Source organism: Aethalodelphis obliquidens, unplaced genomic scaffold (genome assembly GCF_003676395.1).
Source record: "Aethalodelphis obliquidens isolate GAN/ISIS:26980383/991018 unplaced genomic scaffold, ASM367639v1 scaffold9, whole genome shotgun sequence".
NCBI classification, from domain to species: Eukaryota; Metazoa; Chordata; class Mammalia; order Artiodactyla; family Delphinidae; genus Aethalodelphis; species Aethalodelphis obliquidens.
In genome coordinates this window covers 15,050,866-15,073,751 of record NW_020837953.1, presented here as the reverse complement: position 1 = coordinate 15,073,751, position 22,886 = coordinate 15,050,866, and the positions used below count along the sequence as shown (strand labels likewise).

The window sequence follows — 22,886 nt, the reverse complement described above, 5'->3', positions numbered from 1 at the left end:
GACAGGCTTCTTTAATGCCTTTAAAAGATGGGCTGGGGACTTCCCTGTTGGTCCAGTGGCTAAGAATGCACTCCCAATTCAGGGGGCCCAGGTTCAATCCGTGGTCAGGGAACTAGATCCCGCATGCTGCAACTAAGACCTGATGCAGCCAAATAAATAAATATTTTTTAAAAAGAAAGATGGGCTGACTTTCAAATAAATTTATACACACTTTTCAATAGCAGGTACAGCATGAAATGGCCTTTCATCATGATTTGGCTTTCTCCAGCCTCAAGAAAAAGCCTCAGCTATTAACATGTAAAGGAAAGCCAACTTTGTAGAAGGAACACAGGCCTGTTCTGAAATTTATAGTGAAATGAGAATATTACTTAATCCATTGATTAAGCAGTTTTTAAAAGATAAGTTTTATAGATTAAGTTAATAGTTTCATTTTTATGGCAAGAACATTAATTTTTGTGAGATATGAGAATATTTATGGCTCATGTTTTTTGTTTTCTGAATCAAATTTGCAGTGGTCATTCTTCATTAGATACCATTTAAGACATGGTTTTTACGTTTAAGGAGCTCCTTGGGTATTTGCTTAGGAAGCAAAACTTACACTTTGGAAAAGTGCAGTGGCAATACAAGATAAAAGTCAAGACAGTGACAAAAGTTATTCCAAGATGGAACACAGTGAATTATGAAATCTCACTGTGCAAACAGTAATTGCTGAGCCAGTTCAGTTTAAGTATTATACTGCTCAGCTCATGGAATGATATCACTCTTTTTTTCCTCGATAGCCATTCAAGTTCTCTGGGCCCATGATGCAACCCTGTTATAACTGACATTTGTGTTTTCATTGCAGTTGTCGGACAAGTAACCGCAAGAGTTTGATTGTGACCTCTAGCACATCACCTACACTACCACGGCCACACTCACCACTCCATGGCCACACAGGTGAGTGCTTGAAGATTAAGAAAGGTGGAATAAAAGAGTGGTCACAGATGCCCAGTTTCTTTCCTGCTTCTCACTTTGTGAGGTTCAACGTACTACGTTGTCACTTCATGTGGCTGACTGAAGCATACAGAGCTCATGGGCATGCTTTCCATGGGAGAATGTGTTCAGTCTGTTTTTGACTCTTAGTTATTTCTTGCCTTGACCCGTCAACTGTCCTTTTGGTCTTGTACATATCATGGGTCTACCACCTCTGTTCTGGTGTGTTGAGAGTGTATTATGGCTCCAGTCATCTGGGGCCATGTGATGAGGGCTCCATTAACATTTTGTCCTATCATGCCCAAGAATTAGGGCTCACAGAGACGGTTTTCTGCCTTATGGGACTCCTAACAACTTTCCCTCTGTTACAACAGGCGTCAGCAAAAGTGAGAGGACTGTTGGTTTCATGTTGACATTTGCTTCAATTCCAATATGTGAAATCAGTGATCTCATGCATTCAGACTTTGCTCCATCTGAATTATGGGCTCTTCCAGGCAGTGTAAGGACTGATTTACTTGCCTCTGACTAAGGAATATATAAAAATTATGAGGCAGAAGACCTCGTGTATTTTGGTCTAGACGTGTATTCTTAAATCCCAGGGGAGCCAGACCAGGGAACTCAGCTTTGTTGAAGGAGTTGTTGCTCTGCAACACTGTTCACTGCTATTCTGTTTACCGTGGAAGTTCCAGACCTGGAGGTAATGGAAATAGAGCAGGCTTGGACCCATAGGAAGCCATTGCTGCCCTTGGCTTTTAAAGCAAAGCTCTCATTGTGCTTAGGTACTTTCCCTCAGAATTGACTGGGTTAGGTGTTAGCTCAGATAGTGAATTCTAGTCATGAATTTTGTAAAAACTCAGCATATATCTGACTTGGCCTTTTTATCATATAGAAATTAATTTAGCATGTCTAGACCTTGAACATAGTTTCTCAACTGTAATGTGAGTGCTAGGTAGTAGTTACTACTTGCAGCTTCTCTCTGAGATGCTATTTAGATTCCTGACAGAGTTTAGGACTAAAGCTTCCCTACTCAAGGGGCTTTGATTGAGAAAATCATCTGGCTTTTTCAGCCTGCCTGGGTCTGTGGACTCTAGCCTTGTGTTAATACGTATAACATGCTTAGTACTCCATAAATGTTAGCTATCATCATCATCATCTCTCCTTAAATTAATGCAGAAAATCTAGTCAGTCCTCAGATACAGGGAGGAAGAATTGATTTAAAAGCCAAATTCATGGCTGTAGACTCTCTACTTAACCAGATGTTGAGAAAGGCAGCGTTAATTGTTCCATACAGATCAAACGTCAAATCAGATTAATTCTAAAATCTTATACATCCTGATATTTGGGTCCACAGGGTATTCTAAGACTCTTTATTTTCACTTTAAGGTCTGGAATATGTTGAATAATATGGGGCCTGTTGATTTGAAAGTAGGTTCATTTATTCCATACAGTTCAGTTCAATATTAAATGTTTACTATATATAATTAGATTATAACTACAGTAAGGTCAATTCAGTAGGCACTTACTTAGCCATTCTGGAAATGGAACCTTCCTAGTTTATTGTTTTTTTCTTTTAATTAATAAACTGTTTTTTAGAGCAGTTTTAGATTCACGGCAAAATTGAGAAGAGAGTACAGAGTTCCCATATACCTGTCCCCACACATGTACAACCTCCCCACTATCAGTATCCAGCACCAGAGTGGCACATTTGTTACAACTGATGAACCTACATTGACACATCATTATTACCCAGAACCCATAGCTTACATTAGGATTCACTCTTGGTGTACATTATATGGGTTTTGACAAATGTATTATGACATGTATGTATCATTGTAGTATCATACAGAGTAGTTTTACTGCCCTAAAAATCCCCTATGTCCTGTCTGTTCATCAGTCCCTCCCCCAACACCTGACATCCACTAGTCTTTTCACTGTCTCCGTAGTTTTGCCTTTTCCAAAATGTCATATAGTTAGAATCATACAGTATGTAGCCTTTTCAGATTGGCTTATTTCACTTAATAATATATATATAACTTTCCTTCATGTCTTATCATGGCTTGATAGTTCATTTCTTTTTAGTGCTGAATAATATTCCATTGTCTGGATATACCAGTTTACTTACTCACTGACCTACTGAAGCACATCTTGGTGACTTCCAAGTTTTGGCAGTTATGAATAAAGCTACTATAAACATCTGTGTGCAAGTTTTTATGTGGACATAAATTTTCAATTCATTTGATTAAATACCAAGGAGGGTGATTACTGGATTGTATGGTTAAGGGTAGTTTTATAAGAAACTGCCAAATTGTCTTCCAAAATGGCTGAACTATTTTGGCATTCCCACCAGTAACAAATGAGAGTTTCTCTTGCTCCACATACTTTCCAACTTTTGGTGTTGTCAGTGTTTTATAATTTGGCCATTCTAACAGTTTTGCAGTGGTATCTTACTGTTTCCATTTGCATATCCCTAGTGACATATGGTATTGAACATCTTTCTATATGCTTACTTCCCATCTGTATATCTTCGTTGATGAAGTGTCCAGATCTTTTGCTTGTTTTTTAATCAGGTTGTTTGTTTTCTTATTGTTGAATTTTAAGTGGTTTTTTGTGTATTTTTGGATAACAGTCCTTTATCAGATGTCTCTTGCAAGTATTTCCCCTAGCCTGTGGCTTGTTTTCTCATTCTCTTTTCCAGAGCAGAAGTTTTTCATTTTAATGTAGACCAACTTATCAATTATTTCTTTCATAGATTGTGCATCTGGTATTGCATCTGAAATGTCATTGTCCTGCCGAAGGTCATCAAGGCTTAGTCCTATGTTATATTCTAGGAGTTTTATAGTTTTGTGTTTCATGATTAGGTCTGTGGTCCATTTTGAGATAATTTTTATGAAGGTCTGTGTCTATTCTTTTTTTTCTTGTGGCTATACAGTCGTTGTAGCACTATTGGAAGGATTGTCTTTTTTCTATTGTATTACTTTTGCTCCTTTGTCAAACATCAGTTAAGTATATTTAACTGATGTGGGTCTGTTTCTGGCTCTCTATTCTGTTTCTGTTCTGTTCCATTAATCTATTTGTTCTTTCTCTAATACCACACAGTTTTGATTACTGTAGCTTTATAGTAAGTCTTGAGTTGGGTAATAACAGTCTTACAACTCTGTTTTCTTCTTCAGTATTGAGTTGGCTATTCTGGATCTTTTGCCTCTGCATATGAACTTTAGAATCAGTTTGTCCATCCACAGAATAATTTGTTGAGATTTTGATTTGGGATTGCATCAAATCTATAGATCGAGTGGGAAGAACTGATATCTTGACAGTATTGAGTCTTCCTATCCATGAACGTGGAATCTCTCTCCATTTATGTAGTTCTTTGATATCTTTCATCAGAGTTTTGAAGTTTTCCTCATGTAGATCTTGTACATATATAATTTGTTAGATTTATACCTAAGTATTTCATTTTGGGGATGCTAATGTGATTGGTAATGTTTTTAATTTCAAATTCCACTTGTTCATTGATGGTATAAAGTGTTGACTTCTGTACATTAACCTTGAATCCTACAACTTTGATATAATCACTGAAGAGTTTCAGAGGATTTTCGTTGATTTTTTTTTTTTTCAGATTTTCTACATAGGCCATCATGTCATCTGCAAACAAAGACAGTTTGTACCTCCTTCCTTCCCAATCTGTATACCTTTTAATTTCTTTTCTTATCTTGTTGCATTAGCTGGAACTTCCAGTATGATGTTGGAAAACAATGGTAATGGAAAACATTCCGTTTTCCTGATTTTGGCAGGAAAGCTTAAAGTTTCTCACCATTAAGTATGATATTAGCTGTAGTTTTTTTGTAGATGTTCTTTATCAAATTGAGGAACTTCCCTTCTGTTCCTAATTTATTGAAAGTTTTTTTTTTCTTTAATGTGTTTTGGATTTTGTCAAATGCTTTTTCTGCATCTGTTGATATGATCATTTGATTTTGCTTCTTTAGCTGTTGATATGATAGATTACATTAATTGATTTCCAAATGTTGAACCAGCCTTGCATACCTGGGATTAAATCCTACTTAGTTATGGTGTATAATTCCTTTTATTGTTGGATTGGATTTGCTAATATTTTGTTAAGGATTTTGTATCCATGTTCATGAGAGATACTGGTCTGTAGTTTTCTTTTCTTATAATGTCTTTGCCTGGTTTTGGTGTTAGGATAATGGCCTCATAGAATAAGTTAGGAAGTGTTCCCTCCACTTCTGTCTTCTGGAAGAGATTCTGGATAGTTGGTATAATTTCTTTTCGAATGTTTGGTAGAATTCACAAGAGAACCTATCTGGGCCTGGTGCTTTCTGTTTTGGAAGATTATTCATTGTTGATTAAATTTCTTTAATAGATATAAGCCTGTTCAGATTGTCTGTTTCTTCTTATGTGAGATTTGGCAGATTTTGTCTTAAAATAATTGATGTATTTAACCTGGGTATCAAATTTGTGGGCATAGAGTTGTTCATAATATTCCTTTATTATCCTTTTAATGCCCATGGAATCTGTAGTGATACAAGCATCTGTTCTGATGCTAGTGACGTGTGTCTTCTCTCTTTTTTTTCCCTTAGTTAGCCTGGCTAGAGGCATGTCCATTTTGTTGATCTTTTCAAAGAACCAGCTTTTGGTTTTGTTGATTTTCTCTATTGATTTCCTGTTTTCAATTTTATTGATTTCTGCTCTACTATTGGTTATTTCTTTTCATCTGCTTATGTTAGATTTAATTTGCTCTTTTTCTGGTTTCTTAAGGTGAAGGCTTAGATGATTAATCTTAGATCTTCCTTAATTTTCAATTTTTAAAAGTTACACTCCATTTACAGTTACTATAAAATATTGTCTATATTCCCAAGGTGTACAATACATCCTTGTAGCTTATCTTTTTTTTTTTTTTTTTTTTTTTGGCTATGCAGGATCTTAGTTCCCCAACCAGGGATCGAACCTGTGCTCCCTGCAGCGGAAGCACAGAGTCTTAACCACTGGACTGACAAGGAAGTCCCCCTTGTAGCATGTCTTACACCCAATAGTTTATATCTCCTTCTCCCACTCCCCCACTCCTATATTGCCCATTCCACAAATTTTGATAAGTTGCATTTTCATTTAGTTAAAAATATTTTAAAATTTCTGTTGAGATTTCTTCTTTGACCCATATGTTATTTTTTTTTGACCCATATGTTATTTTGAACTGTGTTGTTTAATCTCCGAGTATTTTGGGGTTTTCCCAGTTGTCTTTCTGTTACTGATTACTAGTTCAATTTCATTGTGATCTGAAAGCAGGCGTATGAACTCTTTTCTCTTAAATTTGTTAAGGTGTGTCTTATGGCCCAGAATGTGGTCTGTATTGTTGAAAGTTCCATGTGAGATTGAGAAGAATGTGTATTCCACTGTTACTGGATGAAGTAGTCTATAGGTGTCAATTATATTTAGTTGATTGATGATGCCATAGACTTCAACTCTCTCCTTCCTGATTTTCTACCTGCTGTATTTTTCAGTTTTGGATAGAGGAATGTTGAAGTCTCCAACTGTAGTTGTGGGTTCATCTATTTCTCCTTGCAGCTCTAACAGTTTTTTGCCTAATGTATTTTGAAGCTCTGTTGTTAGGCGCATACACATTAAGGATTATTATGATGTCTTGGAATACTGACCCCTCTATCATTATATGATGCCCCTCTTTATCTCAGTAACTTTTATTCCTCTGAAGTCTGCTGTCTGAAATTAATGTACCTACTTCCACATTCTTTTGATTAGTGTTAGGATGATATCTCTTTTTCTATCCATGTGCTTTTAATTTACATGTGTCTTTATATTTTAAATGACTTCCTTGTAAACTACACTTAGTTGGGTCTTGTTTTTGCTTTTGTTTTAAATCTATGTGACAATCTCTGTCTTTTAATTTAGACCATAGATATTTAAGGTGATTATTGATGTAGTTAGATTAGTATCTACCATATTTGCTACTGTTTTCCATTGGTTGCCTGTGGTCTTTGTTCCTATTGTTCCTATTTTTGTCTTCTACTCTTTTGTGGTCTTAATGGAGCATTTTAGATGATTCCATACTCTCTCCTTGTTAGCATATCAGCTGTATTTTCCTTACCTTTGTGTGTTTGTTTTAGAGTTTGCAATATACATTTACAACTGATCCAAATCCACTTTAAAAAACATTATACTGCTTCACAGGTGGTGTAAATTCCTTATAATAACAAAATAATCCTAATTCCTCCCCCCAATCCTTTGTATCACTGAAGGCATTCTTTTCACTTATCCATAAGCATATAAATACATAAGAATACATAATTGAATACATTTTTGCTATTATTATTTTGAACAAACTGTTATCTGTTAAATCAATGAAGAATATAAAAGATCAAATTTTTAATTTTACCTTCACTTACTCCTTCTCTAATGCTATTCCTTTATATAGATCCAAGTTTCTGACCTATATCATTTTACTTCTCTTAGAACTTTTTTTTGGCCATGCCCTGCAGCTTTCAGGATCTTAGTTCCCTGACCAGGGATTGAACCCAGGCCTCGGCAATGAAAGTGCCAAGTCCTAACCACTGGACCCTCAGGGAATTCCCTTAGAACTTTCAACATTCCTTGTAAGGCAGGTCTACTGGCAACAAATTCCCTCAATTTTTGATTGTCTGAAAAAGTCTTAGTTTCTCCTTCACTTTTGAAGGATAGTACTGCAGGGCACAGAATTTTAGGTTGGTAGAGTTTTTTTCCTATCAACTCTCTTGTTTGCATGATGTCTGAGAAGAAGGATATAATTCTAATCTTTTGCTCCTCTATAGGTAAGATGTTTTTACCCTCTGGTTTCTTTCAAGATTTTTCATTATCTTTGATTTTTCCAAAGTTTGAATATGATGTGCCTAGGTGTAGTTTTCTTGGCATTTAATCCTGCTTTGTGTTCTCTGAGTTTCCTGGATCTGTGGTTTGGTGTCTGACATTAATTTGGGGAAATTCTCAGTCATTATTGTTTCAAATATTTCTTCTGTTTCTTCTCTGGTATTTCCATTACACAAGTCTTACACCTTTTGTAGTTGTCCCACAGTTCTTGGATATTCTGTTCTATTAATTTCAGTCTTTTTTTTTTTTTCTCTTTGCTTTTCAGTATTGGAAGTTTCTAGTATCATATCCTCAGGGTCAGAGATTCTTTTCTCAACTGTGTCAGTTCCACTAATGAGCCTTTCAAAGGCATTCTTAATTCTGTTACAGTGTTTTTGACATCTAGCATTTCTGATTCTTTCTTAGAATTTCCATCTCTCTGATTATATTATACATGTGTCCTTCTTGTTGTCTACTTTTTCCATTAAAGCCCTTAGCATAAGGACTTCCCTGGTGGCACAGTGGTTAAGAATCCACCTGCCAATGTAGGGAACATGAGTTTGATCCCTTGTCTGGAAAGATCCCACATGCCGTGGAGCAACTAAGCCCATGCGTCACAACTACTGAGCTTGAGCTCTAGAGCCCACGAGCCACAACTGCTGAGCCCATGTGCCACAGCTACTGAAGCCTGCACACCTAGAGCCCGTGCTTTGCAACAAGAGAAGCCACCGCAATGAGAAGCAGCACATGCACCACAACAAAGAGTAGCCCCCACTCACTGCAACGAAGAGCAGCCCGCGCTCGCCACAACTAGAGAAAGCCTGCATGTAGCAATGAAGACCCAACGCAGCCAAAAACAAATAAACTTATTTATTTATTTATAAAGCCCTTAGCATATTAATCATAGTTTTTTTTATATTAGAATGCCAAATTTATTTTTTTAAACATCTTTATTGGGGTATAATTGCTTTACAATGGTGTGTTAGTTTCTGCTTTATAACAAAGTGAATCAGTTATACATATACATATGTTCCCATATGTCTTCCCTCTTGCATCTCCCTCCCTCCCACACTCCCTATCCCACCCCTCCAGGCTGTCACAAAGCACCGAGCCAATATCCCTGTGCCATGCGGCTGCTTCCCACTAGCTATCTACCTTACTACGTTTGTTAGTGTGTATATGTCCATGACTCTCTCTCGCCCTGTCACAGCTCACCCTTCCCCCTCCCCATAACCTCAAGTCTGTTCTCTAGTAGGTCTGCGTCTTTATTCCTGCCTTACCCCTAGGTTCTTCGTGACATTTTTTTTTCTTAAATTCCATATATATGTGTTAGCATACGGTATTTGTCTTTTTCTTTCTGACTTACTTCACTCTGTATGACAGACTCTAGGTCTATCCACCTCATTACAAATAGCTCAATTTCATTTCTTTTTATGGCTGAGTAATATTCCATTGTATATATGTGCCACATCTTCTTTATCCATTCATCCGATGATGGGCACTTAGGTTGTTTCCATCTCCGGGCTATTGTAAATAGAGCTGCAATGAACATTTTGGTACATGACTCTTTTTGAATTTTGGTTTTCTCAGGGTATATGCCCAGTAGTGGGATTGCTGGGTCATATGGTAGTTCTATTTGTAGTTTTTTAAGGAACCTCCATACTGTTCTCCATAGTGGCTGAACCAATTCACATTCCCACCAGCAGTGCAAGAGTGTTCCCTTTTCTCCACACCCTCTCCAGCATTTATTGTTTCTAGATTTTTTGATGATGGCCATTCTGACTGGTGTGAGATGATATCTCATTGTTGTTTTGATTTGCATTTCTCTAATGATTAATGATGTTGAGCATTCTTTCATGTGTTTGTTCGCAGTCTGTATATCTTCTTTGGAGAAATGTCTATTTAGGTCTTCTGCCCATTTTTGGATTGGGTTGTTTGTTTTTTTGTTATTGAGCTGCATGAGCTGCTTGTAAATTTTGGAGATTAATCCTTTGTCGGTTGCTTCATTTGCAAATATTTTCTCCCATTCTGAGGGTTGTCTTTTGGTCTTGTTTATGGTTTCCTTTGCTGTGTAAAAGCTTTGAAGTTTCATTAGGTCCCATTTGTTTATTTTTGTTTTTATTTCCATTACTCTAGGAGGTGGGTCAGAAAGGATCTTGCTGTGATTTATGTCATAGAGTGTTCTGCCTATGTTTTCCTCTAAGAGTTTGATAGTTTCTGGCCTTACATTTAGGTCTTTAATCCATTTTGAGCTTACTTTTGTGTATGGTGTTAGGGAGTGATCTAATTTCATACTTCTGCATGTACCTGTCCAGTTTTCCCAGCACCATTTATTGAAGAGGCTGTCCTTTCTCCACTGTACATTCCTGCCACCTTTATCAAAGATAAGGTGTCCAGGGCTTCCCTGGTGGCACAGTGGTTGAGAGTCCGCCTGCCGATGCAGGGGACACGGGTTCATGCCCCGGTCCAGGAAGATCCCACATGCCGCGGAGCGGCTGGGCCCGTGAGCCGTGGACGCTGAGCCTGTGCGTACGGAGCCTGTTGCTCCGCAACGGGAGAGGCCACAACAGTGAGAGGCCCGTGTACCGCAAAAAAAAAAAAAAAAGATAAGGTGTCCATATGTGCGTGGGTTTATCTCTGGGCTTTCTATCCTGTTCCATTGATCTATCTTTCTGTTTTTGTGCCAGTACCATACTGTCTTGATTACTGTAGCTTTGTAGTATAGTCTGAAGTCAGGGAGCCTGATTCCTCCAGCTCCTTTTTTCGTTCTCAAGATTGCTTTGGCTATTCGGGGTCTTTTGTGTTTCCATACAAATTGCAAAATTTTTTGTTCTAGTTCTGTGAAAAATGCCAGTGGTGGTTTGCTAGGGATTGCATTGAATCTATAGATTGCTTTGGGTAGTAGAGTCATTTTCACAATGTTGATTCTTCCAATCCAAGAACATGGTATATCTCTCCATCTATTTGTATCATCTTTAATTTCTTTCATCAGTGTCTTATAATTTTCTGCATACAGGTCTTTTGTCTCCTTAGGTAGGTTTATTCCTAGATATTTTATTCTTTTTGTTGCAATGGTAACTGGGAGTGTTTTCTTGATTTCACTTTCAGATTTTTCATCATTAGTATATAGGAATGCCAGAGATTTCTGTGTATTAATTTTGTATCCTGCCACTTTACCAAATTCATTGATTAGCTCTAGTAGTTTTCTGGTAGCGTCTTTAGGATTCTCTATGTATAGTATTATGTCATCTGCAAACAGTGACAGCTTTACTTCTTCTTTTCCGATTTGGATTCCTTTTATTTCCTTTTCTTCTCTGATTGCTGTGGCTAAAACTTCCAAAACTATGTTGAATAAGAGTGGTGAGAGTGGGCAACCTTGTCTTGTTCCTGATCTTAGTGGAAATGCTTTCAGTTTTTCACCATTGAGGATGATGTTTGCTGTGGGCGTGTCATATATGGCCTTTATTATGTTGAGGAAAATTCCCTCTATGCCTGCTTTCTGCAGGGTTTTTATCATAAATGGGTGTTGAATTTTGTCAAAAGCTTTCTCTGCATCTATTGAGATGATCATATGGTTTTTCTCCTTCAATTTGTTAATATGGTTTATCACATTGATAGATTTGCGTATATTGAAGAATCCTTGCATTCCTGGAATAAACCCCACTTGATCGTGGTGTATGATCCTTTTAATGTGCTGTTGGATTCTGTTTGCTAGTATTTTGTTGAGGATTTTTGCATCTATGTTCATCAGTGATATTGGCCTGTAGTTTTCTTTCTTTGTGACATCCTTGTCTGGTTTTGGTATCAAGGTGATGGTGGCCTCGTAGAAGGAATTTGGGAGTGTTCCTCCCTCTGCTATATTTTGGAAGAGTTTGAGAAGGATAGGTGTTAGCTCTTCTCTAAATGTTTGATAGAATTCGCCTGTGAAGCCATCTGGTCCTGGGCTTTTGTTTGTTGGAAGATTTTTAATCACCGTTTCAATTTCAGTGCTTGTGATTGGTCTGTTCATATTTTCTATCTTCCTGATTCAGTCTTGGCAGGTTGTGCATTTCTAAGAATTTGTCCATTTCTTCCAGATTGTCCATTTTATTGGCATAGAGTTGCTTGTAGTAATCTCTCATGATCTTTTTTATTTCTGCAGTGTCAGTTGTTACCTCTCCTTTTTCATTTCTAATTCTATTGATTTGGGTCTTCTCCCTTTTTTTCTTGATGAGTCTGGCTAGTGGTTTATCTATTTTGTTTATCTTCTCAAAGAACCAGCTTTTAGTTTTACTGATCTTTGCTATTGTTTCCTTCATTTCTTTTTCATTTATTTCTGATCTGATTTTTATGATTTCTTTCCTTCTGCTAGCTTTGGGGTTTTTTTGTTCTTCTTTCTCTAATTGCTTGAGGTGCAAGGTTAGGTTGTTTATTCGAGATGTTTCCTGCTTCTTAAGGTGGGCTTGTATTGCTATAAACTTCCCCCTTATTTTTAAAGCCCTTAGCATATTAATCATAGTTTAAAAAAAATTCTTGTTCTGATAATTCCCACATTCCTATCATATCTGACTCTGGTTCTGATGCTTGTTCAGTCTCTTCAGACTGTGTTTTTTGCCTTTTAGAGTGCCTTGTAATTTTTGGTTGAAAAGCAAACCTGATGTAAAAGGAATAAAAGGAATCACTATAAATAGGCCTTTAGTAATGTAATAGTAAGGTGTCGGGAGAGGGGAAGTGTTCTGTAGTCCTCAGTCTTTTGGTGAGCCTGTGCCCTTAAACTGTGAACTTCACCAGTGCTTCTTAGTTCTCTCCCATCCTTAGATAGGATATGGCTGGAGGGTGCTGGAGTTAGATATTTCCCCTCTCCCAGGTAGGTTAGGCTCTGATCAAACCTCAGAAGGCTAAGCTCTGGTAAAAATAGTTTCTCCTGTGAACAAACCTTGGTAAGAAGAACAGAATGCTCTGGCCTATTTTGAAATGGTTCCTTTACCCCTTGCCCTGCTGGAAGCTCGAGGGGATTTTTCTCAGATCTTCACTGTGAGAACCTGGTAGGACTCTTGTAGGTAAAACTCAAAATAGTATGGGGACCCCTCTGTGACTGCATCCCCTGGGAGTTTTTAACTCTCAAAGTTATGCACACTGAGCCTCTAGCAGCTCATCAATTACAGTTCAGGTTTTCCTACCTTGGCACTGGTTCCCGGGGAGGAACCAATAGGGGTTTCTGCTGTGTTAAGTTGTGATACTCTGTATCTGCCTGTCTCTCTCTCATTTTAGGGGCAGTGGTTTGCCCTGGGACTTCACTTCTCTGACAGAAGAGAAGAGTTGTTTGTTTGATTTGTTCAGCTTTTTACTTGTTAGGATGAAGCAGCAACCTCTAAACCCCTAACGTGCCAGACCATACATGGAAAGTTAATTTATTTTTATTGCCTATAGAGTATTCCATTATATAACCATACAAAATTACATATTAATTTTTTTATTGATGGACATTGTATTAGTCTGGGCCTAATCAGGAGACAGAAACCACACAATGATTTAAACAGGTGAAGTTGAATAGAATTATAAACTATGACAATAAAAGGCCAGAGCTGGTCCATAGCCGCTGAGCAATCAGCAAAGCAGCCCTCCGGAGCACTAGCATGGCAGCCAGTATCCAGGCCTGCACAGAGAGTGGGAGGCATTGTGCATATTATATCCCTCAGGAACAACATGGAAGACAAACCCTGGGGTGCAGGGAGTGGACCAGGCAAACAGAGGGAGTCAGGGCACTAGTGTGGGCATGCCTGGGGCATACGGTGTCCTTGCAGGGAGGGCTGTTGAAAGGTGATTGCCAGGTCAGGTCAGCGATGCCAGGTTGCGAGCATGTGACTAGGTCAGAGCACCCCTGCCTGTCCTCACTGCCACACTACTGAGCCACACTACTGACTGAAGGCGCAGTTGCTGGGACTGCACCCAGAGCCTCTTCCTTCTACAGTGTCCCTCCAGCACCCTCTACTGGGAAAGTTTAATATTATGTTCACTATAAAGGAAGTACCTAAAGGAATTCTCTCCTCTGTGGCAGAGCAGGTATTAAAGGATGAATTTGGAGTTGAGAGGTATTAAATTGGTAACTAGCACAGACATTTAGATTGTTTTCAATTTTTCACTGTTATGGTCAATGTTGCAACAAACATCCTTCCTTATGTTCTTTTTGTATATATGTATAAAGACTGTCTAAAAATTATATGTAGGCGTGAACTTGCTGAGTCATATTTTCAGAATAAGATTAACAGGTCAGTGGGCATGCATGTTTATATGATGTTTGTTACATATCATCTGATTTTAAACTAGTGTAATGGGACTAAAAGTGTGTCTTCCTTAAGCCTTCAGCCCCTATCATCCAGGGTCAAGAGCAGTCCCCAGTAATCCACTCCTCTTTACTCCCTAACACTTGTAGCCTCCTCACCTCTTATCAGTCTTGAATCTACTAGGGCTAATTTCATTATCCCTTATCCCTGTCAGTCACCACAGGAACCCCCAGGTATTTGCCCCTTCTGTCTCCTATACTCCTAGCTGCTATAAATCTCTGAACATTCCCTGCTCTGACCCTTTTTCTCATCCCTCTCTGACTCTTGAAACTCTTCCAATGTACCTTCTGGAATTCATAGTCCATCAATCTTGTTCTAGTGAAATCCTGGGGAAAAGGGAAGGGTTAGAACACTGACTGTCTGCAGCCCTCTGAAGTGTTAGCTCTTACTGCTCCCATGACCTCCTACCATTGGGCCTTGTCTTTTCATTATTCTCCCTCTCTTCTTCCTAATGCCCTAATACTTTGAATCTTATGCCATTAAATTATATCACACACTACCCATCATTGCAGCTGTAAATATCTTAGTTCTTGATTCACTATTACTCTTCAGTTCTAACTCCTCTGTTATTCTTGATAGTTTCAGTACACTTATGTTGAGGATCTTTTCTGTTCTTAGGACTTTCAGTTCTTTGAGCTCCTGTCTTCCAGTGAGCTTCTCCTCCGTACTTCCTTGGTCACATATGCCCAATACCTATACTTTAGACCCTGTCTCTATAACTTTAGTTTCATTCTTCCTGCTCTCCAAGCACTAACCCAGTCTTTCTACCTTGTGCCATCTAGAAACCTCATCCCCCGAAAACCAATCATTTGATTCCAGGACCTCTGATCCTTGGAACCCTTAAATATATTAAGTTTGAACTGCCTTTTAGACACTGGTATGGGCCAATCAATATATTAGTCTTGATTTCAGGAGAGAGAAGTAGAGCTGGAGAGTGCCTGGAAGAAAACATGAGGAGCTAGCAGGATACCTACCCCATATTTCGGCCCAGTGGTATACAAAGGGGTGTGTGAAAGCAAACAGTCATTACTTGAGAGAGCTGCAAGGAGAGCTGTGTCCACAGGGGACAGTCAAGTTTCACCTAATTTGTTAAAGGCTATACTAAATGTATGTCCAGGGTGCTTGGGAGTACAAAAGTAAAGATATGCTGGCATTTAGAAGACCAGTTAAGAGGCCCTGGCCATTGTCAAGATGTAAGGAAGTATTAGAAATGGAGAAAATATATGAATATGGGAAAATTTATGAGATCAAATCAGCAAGGATTAGAACTGATTGTCTCCAGATTTCCTGTTTGGGTGATTAATGAGTGATGATACCCTTAACTTAAATAAGCATTATTGAAGAGAAGAATATATTTAGGGAAAGGAGAAAGAAGATCCCAGAAACAAATCCATACATATATGGACACTTGATTTATGACAGAGGTGACACTGGGACAGTTGGATGTTCATATGGAGAATATGAAAGAATTAGCTCTTACTTCACAAAAATCAGTTCTAGGTGAACTGTAGTTTTTTTTTTTCAGCTTCAGTAAGGTATAATTGATAAATAAAACGGTAAGATATTTAAAGTATACACATGACGATTTCATATACGTGAATTGTAGATTTAAATGTGAAGGCCAAAACACTAAACTTTTAGAAGGTATGCAGTTAGAACATCTTCATTTTTTTAAAAGGACATAAAGGGAATTGGAAATACATAAAGGGAATTTTTTGTAAAGGACATAAAGGAAAAAGGTAATACATTTGAATACATTAGAATTTTTAGTCACCAAAAGGTACCATGAAAAGGCAAGCCACAAACTGAGAGAAGATAATTATGACGCTTAAAATTGACAAAGGGCTTGGATTCAGAACATTTAAAGGACTCCAGCAAATCAATAAAATAAAAAGATAGTATGATTGAAAAATGGCCAAGGGACTTGAGCAGGCAGTTCACAGAAGCAATCCAAATGGCCAATAAGTATGTGAAAAGATACTTTAATCTCATTAGTAATTATGGAAATGCAAAATAAAATCACAATGAAATGCCATTATATTACTGTCAAACATGGCTTAAATTAAAATGACAGAACAAAGTATAGATAAGTATATGAAACAGTGGGAACTCTTAAGCATCACTGGTGGAACTATAAATTGGTACATCCATTTTGCAAAAACAGTTCGGCATTTTCTTAAGTAAAGTTTAAAAATAGACTAGAGCACAAAAGGTCACATATTGTATGATTCCATTTCTATGAAATGTCCAGGGTAGGCAATTCCATAGGAACAGAACGTAGATTAGTGGTTGCCAGAGTCTTGGGGGAGAGCAGAATCAGGAGTGACTATCAACAGGTACAGTTTCTTTTTTGAGTGATAAAAAATGTTCTGGAAGTAGATAGTGGTGATGGTTGCACAGCTTTGTGAATATACTAAAACTGCTACACTGTGCACTTTAAAAGGGTGAATTTTATGATATGTGACCCATCTCTTTTTCTTTGGCCACTCCACGTGGCTTGTGGGATCTTAATTCCCCGAACAGGGATTGAACCCGGGCCCCCAGCAGTGGAAGTGCAGAGCCTAATCACTGGACCACTAGGGAATTCCCTACATATCAGTTTTTTAAATTGAGAAAAACTAAACTCAAGTATTTAGTTGGTAAAGCTATAAGGAAATGATTGCCGTAAAAGTCAGGGTAATGTTTACCTTTAGTCAGGATGGGGAGGGGTTTTGACTGGAAGGATTATGTAGAGGGATTTCGGAAGATGGCATTGTTAACCTGGATGGTTATACAGGTGCTTGCTATATAATTATATTACTTTATAACTAGCTAAACTGTATAAATGAAACAACTAGTTCAGGGTCAACTCACAGCTAAAAAAATGCACAACCTGAGAGTTGTGAGTTAAGTTTTATTTGGGGCAAAATGAGGACTATGGCCTTGGAGACAGCATTTCAGATAGCTCCAAGAAACTTCTCCAAAGAGGTGGGGGGAAGGTCAGTGTATATGTGATTTTGTTAAAGGGTGAGTACATGCCATCAAGCACATATTTTTGCAGAAGGTTTCTGCTAGTCTCGTGAAGGTTACTGTTAGTTACGAGGAGCAGACGTCACCATGAAGGATTTTAGTGCTTTTCTAGATACGAGTAGATGCAAGAATTGGGTTCATAAAATCTTCTCCTGAAAATATCTAACCAACTGAAAACCTGTTCTGCCAGTTTTCCCTAGAGCACAGAGTGCCTCATTCCTGATCTCCACCCTGAACTCCTTTCAGGGAGTGTTGATGGTCAGCAGCTGCATCCGCTAATTTGATCCTTGTAGAGGTAGACGGCAAGTGCCGGTTTGTAGGTGACAGCTCCCAGTTGTTTGTTTATATGTTTTATTATAACTTGTTTTGCTGGGATGGATGATTACTTGTCTTTGACTATTTTTTCCAACTGCTAAACTGTTTGGTAAAGTTAAAAAAAGCCTGCTTTCTGGGCTGCTGGATTTTCCATCAATTTTTTGTCCTGTTGAGGCATTTCTGGTTGTTTTTAAGGAAAAGTTCTTCTCAATGACGTGTTGTGTTTTTTTTTTTTCTGGAGCCAGAACTGTGAATGTAATTCAGTAAGAAGGGTCAATTTAAATATTTTCTTCAAATGTTAGCACTCTAATATCTTGATCTTCCCTCAAAAGAAGACCAATTCAAATTATTGATTTTATTCTGTCACAATCTTCGTATTAGTAATTTTTGGCTGTTTGGCAAAATGAATATTGGAGAAGTAGAGAAAACACAGTAAGGTAGCACAAACTTTTTAGGCCTTAGCACCTGTATAATAAACAATTTCTACAGTTTTTTATCCCAGGTTCCTGGCATGGAGCTTCTAAAAACCTTGGAATTTCCTGAGTGATAGAGTGTCTTTGTTATGCCAATGAGGTAACTCAGGGTAGCCCCCTAGATAGCTTCAGGATGGTGGCTGGTCATCAAGAAAACCAACCATATGATTAGAAAGTTGGGACTTTGGTCCAGACCAACCTCATGGGGAGGGGAAGGAGCTGGAGATTGAGTTCAATTGTGTAGCCCGTGATTTAATCAATTATGCCTGTGTAGTGAAACTCCATTGAAAACTGTACATACCAAAGCTCTGAGTAGAGCTTCCTGGTTGGTGAACACATTTATGTGCTGGAAGGGGGACGTACCCAGGTTCCACAAGGAGAGGACACAGGAGTTCTGCATTCCTTCCCTGACTTCACCTGTGTACATCCTCTAAACTAAATTTGTAATAGTAAATATAATACTTTCTGAGTTCTGTGAGTTGTTCTAGTGAATTATTGCAGCTGGGGGAAGGCAAGGAAACCTCCAAATTTATAGTCAGTGGGTCAGAAGTATAGGCACCTCCCTCCTCCCAAGATTTATGGCTGGTATAGGAAGTGAGGCAGTCTCGTTAAAGACTTTGCCCTAAACCTGTTGGGTCTGTGCTTTGTGTGGTTAGTGTCAGAATGGAATTGCAGTACACCCAGTTAGTGTCAGAGTAGTACCTTTTTTGGAAAGTGTACTGGAGCCTGGCCAGTTGGGAGGAATGCTTGTTATAATCTTTATTATTTCATCAGCTTCCAGGTGGTAGGAATCCATTGTTATTTACCCCTGAACCAAAGATGCTTTTTGCCAAAGACTACAATCACGTACACAGAGCTCTGTTTTGGACTATGTCTGGCAACTACCCCCATAACTTGCAAGCCATTTCCTTTCTGTGATGTTGGCAGTATTTGGTATATAAGATGTTGAATTGTGAACCAACTCTAAAATGTTCTAACGAACAAATGTATAAACCTTAGTAACTGATAAATTAATAAGTACTTCATTGACACTGGAATAAAGATGTACCATATGGTGCCCTTAATTCTGGTAAATGCCATCAGGGGTTCAAAAACAGGCAAGCAGGGACTTCTCTGGTGGCTCAGTGGTTAAGAATCCGCCTGCCAATGCAGGGGACACGGGTTTGAGCCCTGGTACAGGAAGATCCCACATGCCGCGGAGCAACTAAGCCCATGAGCCACAATTACTGAGCCTGCACTCTAGAGCCTGTGAGCCACAACTACTGAGCCTGCGTGCCACAACTACTGAAGCCCACGTGCCTAGAGCCCGTGCTTCACAACAAGAGAAGCTACCACAATGAGAAGCCAGCGCACCGCAACGAAGAGGAGCCCCCGCTCGCTGCAACTAGAGAAAAGCCTGCACACAGCAACAAAGACCCAATGCAGCCAAAAATAAAATAAACAAACAATAAATTTAAAAAAAAATAAGCAAGCAGAGGAGAAAGAGGACATAGTTTAAAACTCAGAAAAAGCCTTTGATATAGAAGCTGTTGCAAACTAACTCTGGGTGAATACGGTCCGACTTTGGCTTTATGGAGGCCTTAATCATCTATCATTTGACTTATTGAAGAAACCCCTTAATTCCTTTTCTCTTTCTACTGAGTCCAGTCTAAATTTTTTTTTTTTTGCATTACGCGGGCCTCTCACTGTTGTGGCCTCTCCCGCTGCGGAGCACAGGCTCCGGACGCGCAGGCTCAGTGGCCGTGGCTCACGGGCCCAGCCGCTCCGCGGCATGTGGGATCTTCCCAGACCAGGGCACGAACCCGTGTCCCCTGCATCGGCAAGCAGACTCTCAACCACTGTGCCACCAGGGAAGCCCCAGTCTAAATTTTGAAGCTGGACATTTTTTGTGATATATCACTGTGTACCTGTCATTCTACTGCTTAGAATTTTCGAATAACAGCATTCATCGAAGTGGTTCTCTAAAGGTGATCCCCTTGGGTATGGGGGAAAAATATAAAAACTTTTACTTTTCTTTTTTTAAAAATTTTATTAATTAATTAATTAATTTTGGCTGCGTTGGATCTTCATTACTGTGCCTGGGCTTTCTCTAGTTGCGGCGAGCCGGGGCTTCTCTTCATTGCGGTACAAGGGCTTCTCATTGTGGTGACCTCTCCGGTTGCAGAGCATAGGCTCTAGGCTCATGGGCTTCAGTAGCTGTGGTGCGTGGGCTCAGTAGTTGTGGCTCATGGACTCTAGAGCTCAGGCTCAGTAGTTGTGGCTCACAGGCTTAGTTGATCCGTGGCATGTGGGATCTTCCTGGACCAGGGCTCGAACCTGTGTCCCCTGCATTGGCAGGCGGATTCTTAACCTCTGCACCACCAGGGACTGACTTTTACTTACTTTTTATCATGAAAAATGAGGATTAAATTAGGCTTTACTAGTACTTAGGTATAGATCAACACTGGTACCCTCATTAGATCCATTTGTCAGACTGTGTCATAAATTGTATGTAGCATGTCATGAACAAAGAGTGGTGTTCCACTGTACCCCCTCGGTCATTCATTTCCCTTCAGCAGACTGCAACATATTGCAGCTTACAGGTGAATTTTTACAATATCTTGTAGAACGGTGTGGAGGGACTTTTGGAAAGTTTGTATAAGAAGGAAATTTACTGGTTGTAATATGCTGACTAGGAGATATTTGCGGGGTGAGGGCCGGCAAATACCCCTATCCCTTCAGGGTGAAGGTGACATTTTAACAATGAGTGAAAAAGTAGCTACAGTTTGAAAGAAGTTTGTGCCACAGAGAGAGCATTTTGAAAATGGATGTTTTGAAATGTTCCCATCTATATGTGATTTTATTGACAAAAATGATGCCACCTATTGAAACAGGTAAATCTGCCACTTTTTAAAAAACATTGGAAATAGAATATTTTTTATCTTCCAAATGAAAAGTTCAATAGATTTTGAACCTATTTGTTAAAAATTTAAAAAAACATTATAGGGACTTCCCTGGTGGCACAGCGGTTAAGAATCCACCTGCCATCGCCAGGTACACGGGTTCCATCCCTGGTCCGGGAAGATTCTACATGCTGCGGAGGAGCTAAGCCCGTGCACCACAACTACTGAGCCCATGCCACAACTACTGAAGCCTGCATGCCCTAGAGCCTGTGCACTGCAACTACTGAGCCCATGCACTGCAACTCCTGAAGCCCCCGTGCTGTAGGGCCCGTGTTCCGCAACAAGGGAAGCCACCGCAATGAGAAGCCCACACACCACAACAAAGAGTATTCCCCGCTCACTGCAACTAGAGAAAGCCCGCGTGCAGCAACAAAGACCCAATGCAGCCATAAATAAATAAATAAACTTTTAAAAAATTATTAAATATTTCCATTAGTTTCCAAGAAAAACTGCTTGACAGCACAGAAGACAGAAGAAAATTTTATCACCCTTTGAATAGAATTGAAATGATCTAATAAACAAAGCCAATAATGTACTACTTTCATTGGGAGCTACATGTCTGTGAGGTTTATTTTCCACCTATAATAAAACCAATCACAAAATCTAAATTTAAAAACCAAACTGCAAAAGACCTAAGATTTCTAAAAATATGAACCATCTTCAGTCACACTGTACTTTTTTTAAAAAAGCAAAAAGTTGTATAACATGAATAAAATAAATTTTAATTTTAAAAATATTTGTTTTAAGGCATGCATTTTGATAACTTTTGACATACTTATACATCTGTGAAACTATCACCACCATCAAAATAGTGAATATGTCCATCATGTCTAAAAGTTTCTGCAGTGTCCTTTTATAATTCCCTCCATCTCCAGGCAACCACTGATCTGCTTTCTGTCACTTATAGATTAGTATGAATTTTGTAGAATTTTTATCAAAGTGGAATCACATAGTATGTATTCTTTTTTTTGTCTGGCTTCTTGTCCTTTGCATTTCCATGTGAATTTTAAAAGCAGCTTATCCAAAAGGCAACTGGTGGGGAAGGTTGTGCGTGAGTGAGGGCAGGGGATATATGGAAAATCTCTGTACTTTTGGCTCAGTTTTGCTGTGAACCTAAAACTGCTCTTTAGTCTTTTTTTTTTTTTTTTTTTTTTTAAGGCAGTTGGGATTCTGATTATTCTAAACGTGTAGATCAGTTAGGGGAGAACTGACTTCTTAATATTGACTCTTCTTACTCATGGGCTATTTCCCCATTTATTTAGGCTGTCTTTAATTTCTCTTAACACTGTTTTGTATAGCTCTTGTACATCTTTTGTCAAGTTTACCTCTTAAGTATTCCATACTTTTAATGCAGTAAATGGTATTGCTTTTATTTTCAATTTCTGATTGTTGCTAGTATATAGAAATACAGTAGAGTTTTGTATATTGATCTTATATCCTGTAGCCTTGCTAAACTTGCTTATTATAAGTAACTTTATTGTAGATCCTGTCAGATTTTCTACATAGACGATCATGTTGTCTATGAATAAATACATTTTTTTTCTTCCTTTCTGATCTGGATGCTTTTTAAAATTTCTCTTTATCGCCTATTTCACTCACTAGATTCTCCAGTACAGTTTTGAATGGAAATAGTGAGCATGGACATCCTTACCTTGTTTCCGATCGTAGACCATTTGTCTTCACCATTAAGGAAATGTTAGTTATGGGTTTTATCAATTTAAGAATGTTTCCTTCTATTCCTAGTTTGGAGAAAGCTTTTATGAAAAATGGTTGTTGGATTTTTGTCAAATGCTTTTAATGTGTCTAATGCAATGATATTACGGTTTTTCTTTTTTAGCCTATTATTATGGTGGGTTTTATTCATTGATTTTTTCATATTTTAAACCAACTTGTATTCCTGGGATAAACCCTACTTGGTCATAATGTATTATCCTTTTAATATATTGTTGGATTTGATTTGTTGAAATATTGTTGAGAATGTACAATATATTCATCTTTGGCTG

The 22,886-nt window shown here is 38.5% G+C and overlaps 1 protein-coding gene across 7 annotated transcripts in view; it reads left to right on the top strand.

Annotated features, from left to right (window-relative positions):
- Nucleotides 1-22,886, top strand: part of MAST2 (microtubule associated serine/threonine kinase 2) — a 204,507-nt gene that overhangs the window by 144,605 nt on the left and 37,016 nt on the right. For all 7 annotated transcript variants that reach the window (XM_027108629.1, XM_027108628.1, XM_027108627.1 and 4 more), the window contains exon 5: nt 845-936. In XM_027108629.1, the coding sequence (XP_026964430.1) occupies nt 845-936 (92 nt within the window). The remainder of the gene's footprint in view (nt 1-844; nt 937-22,886) is intronic.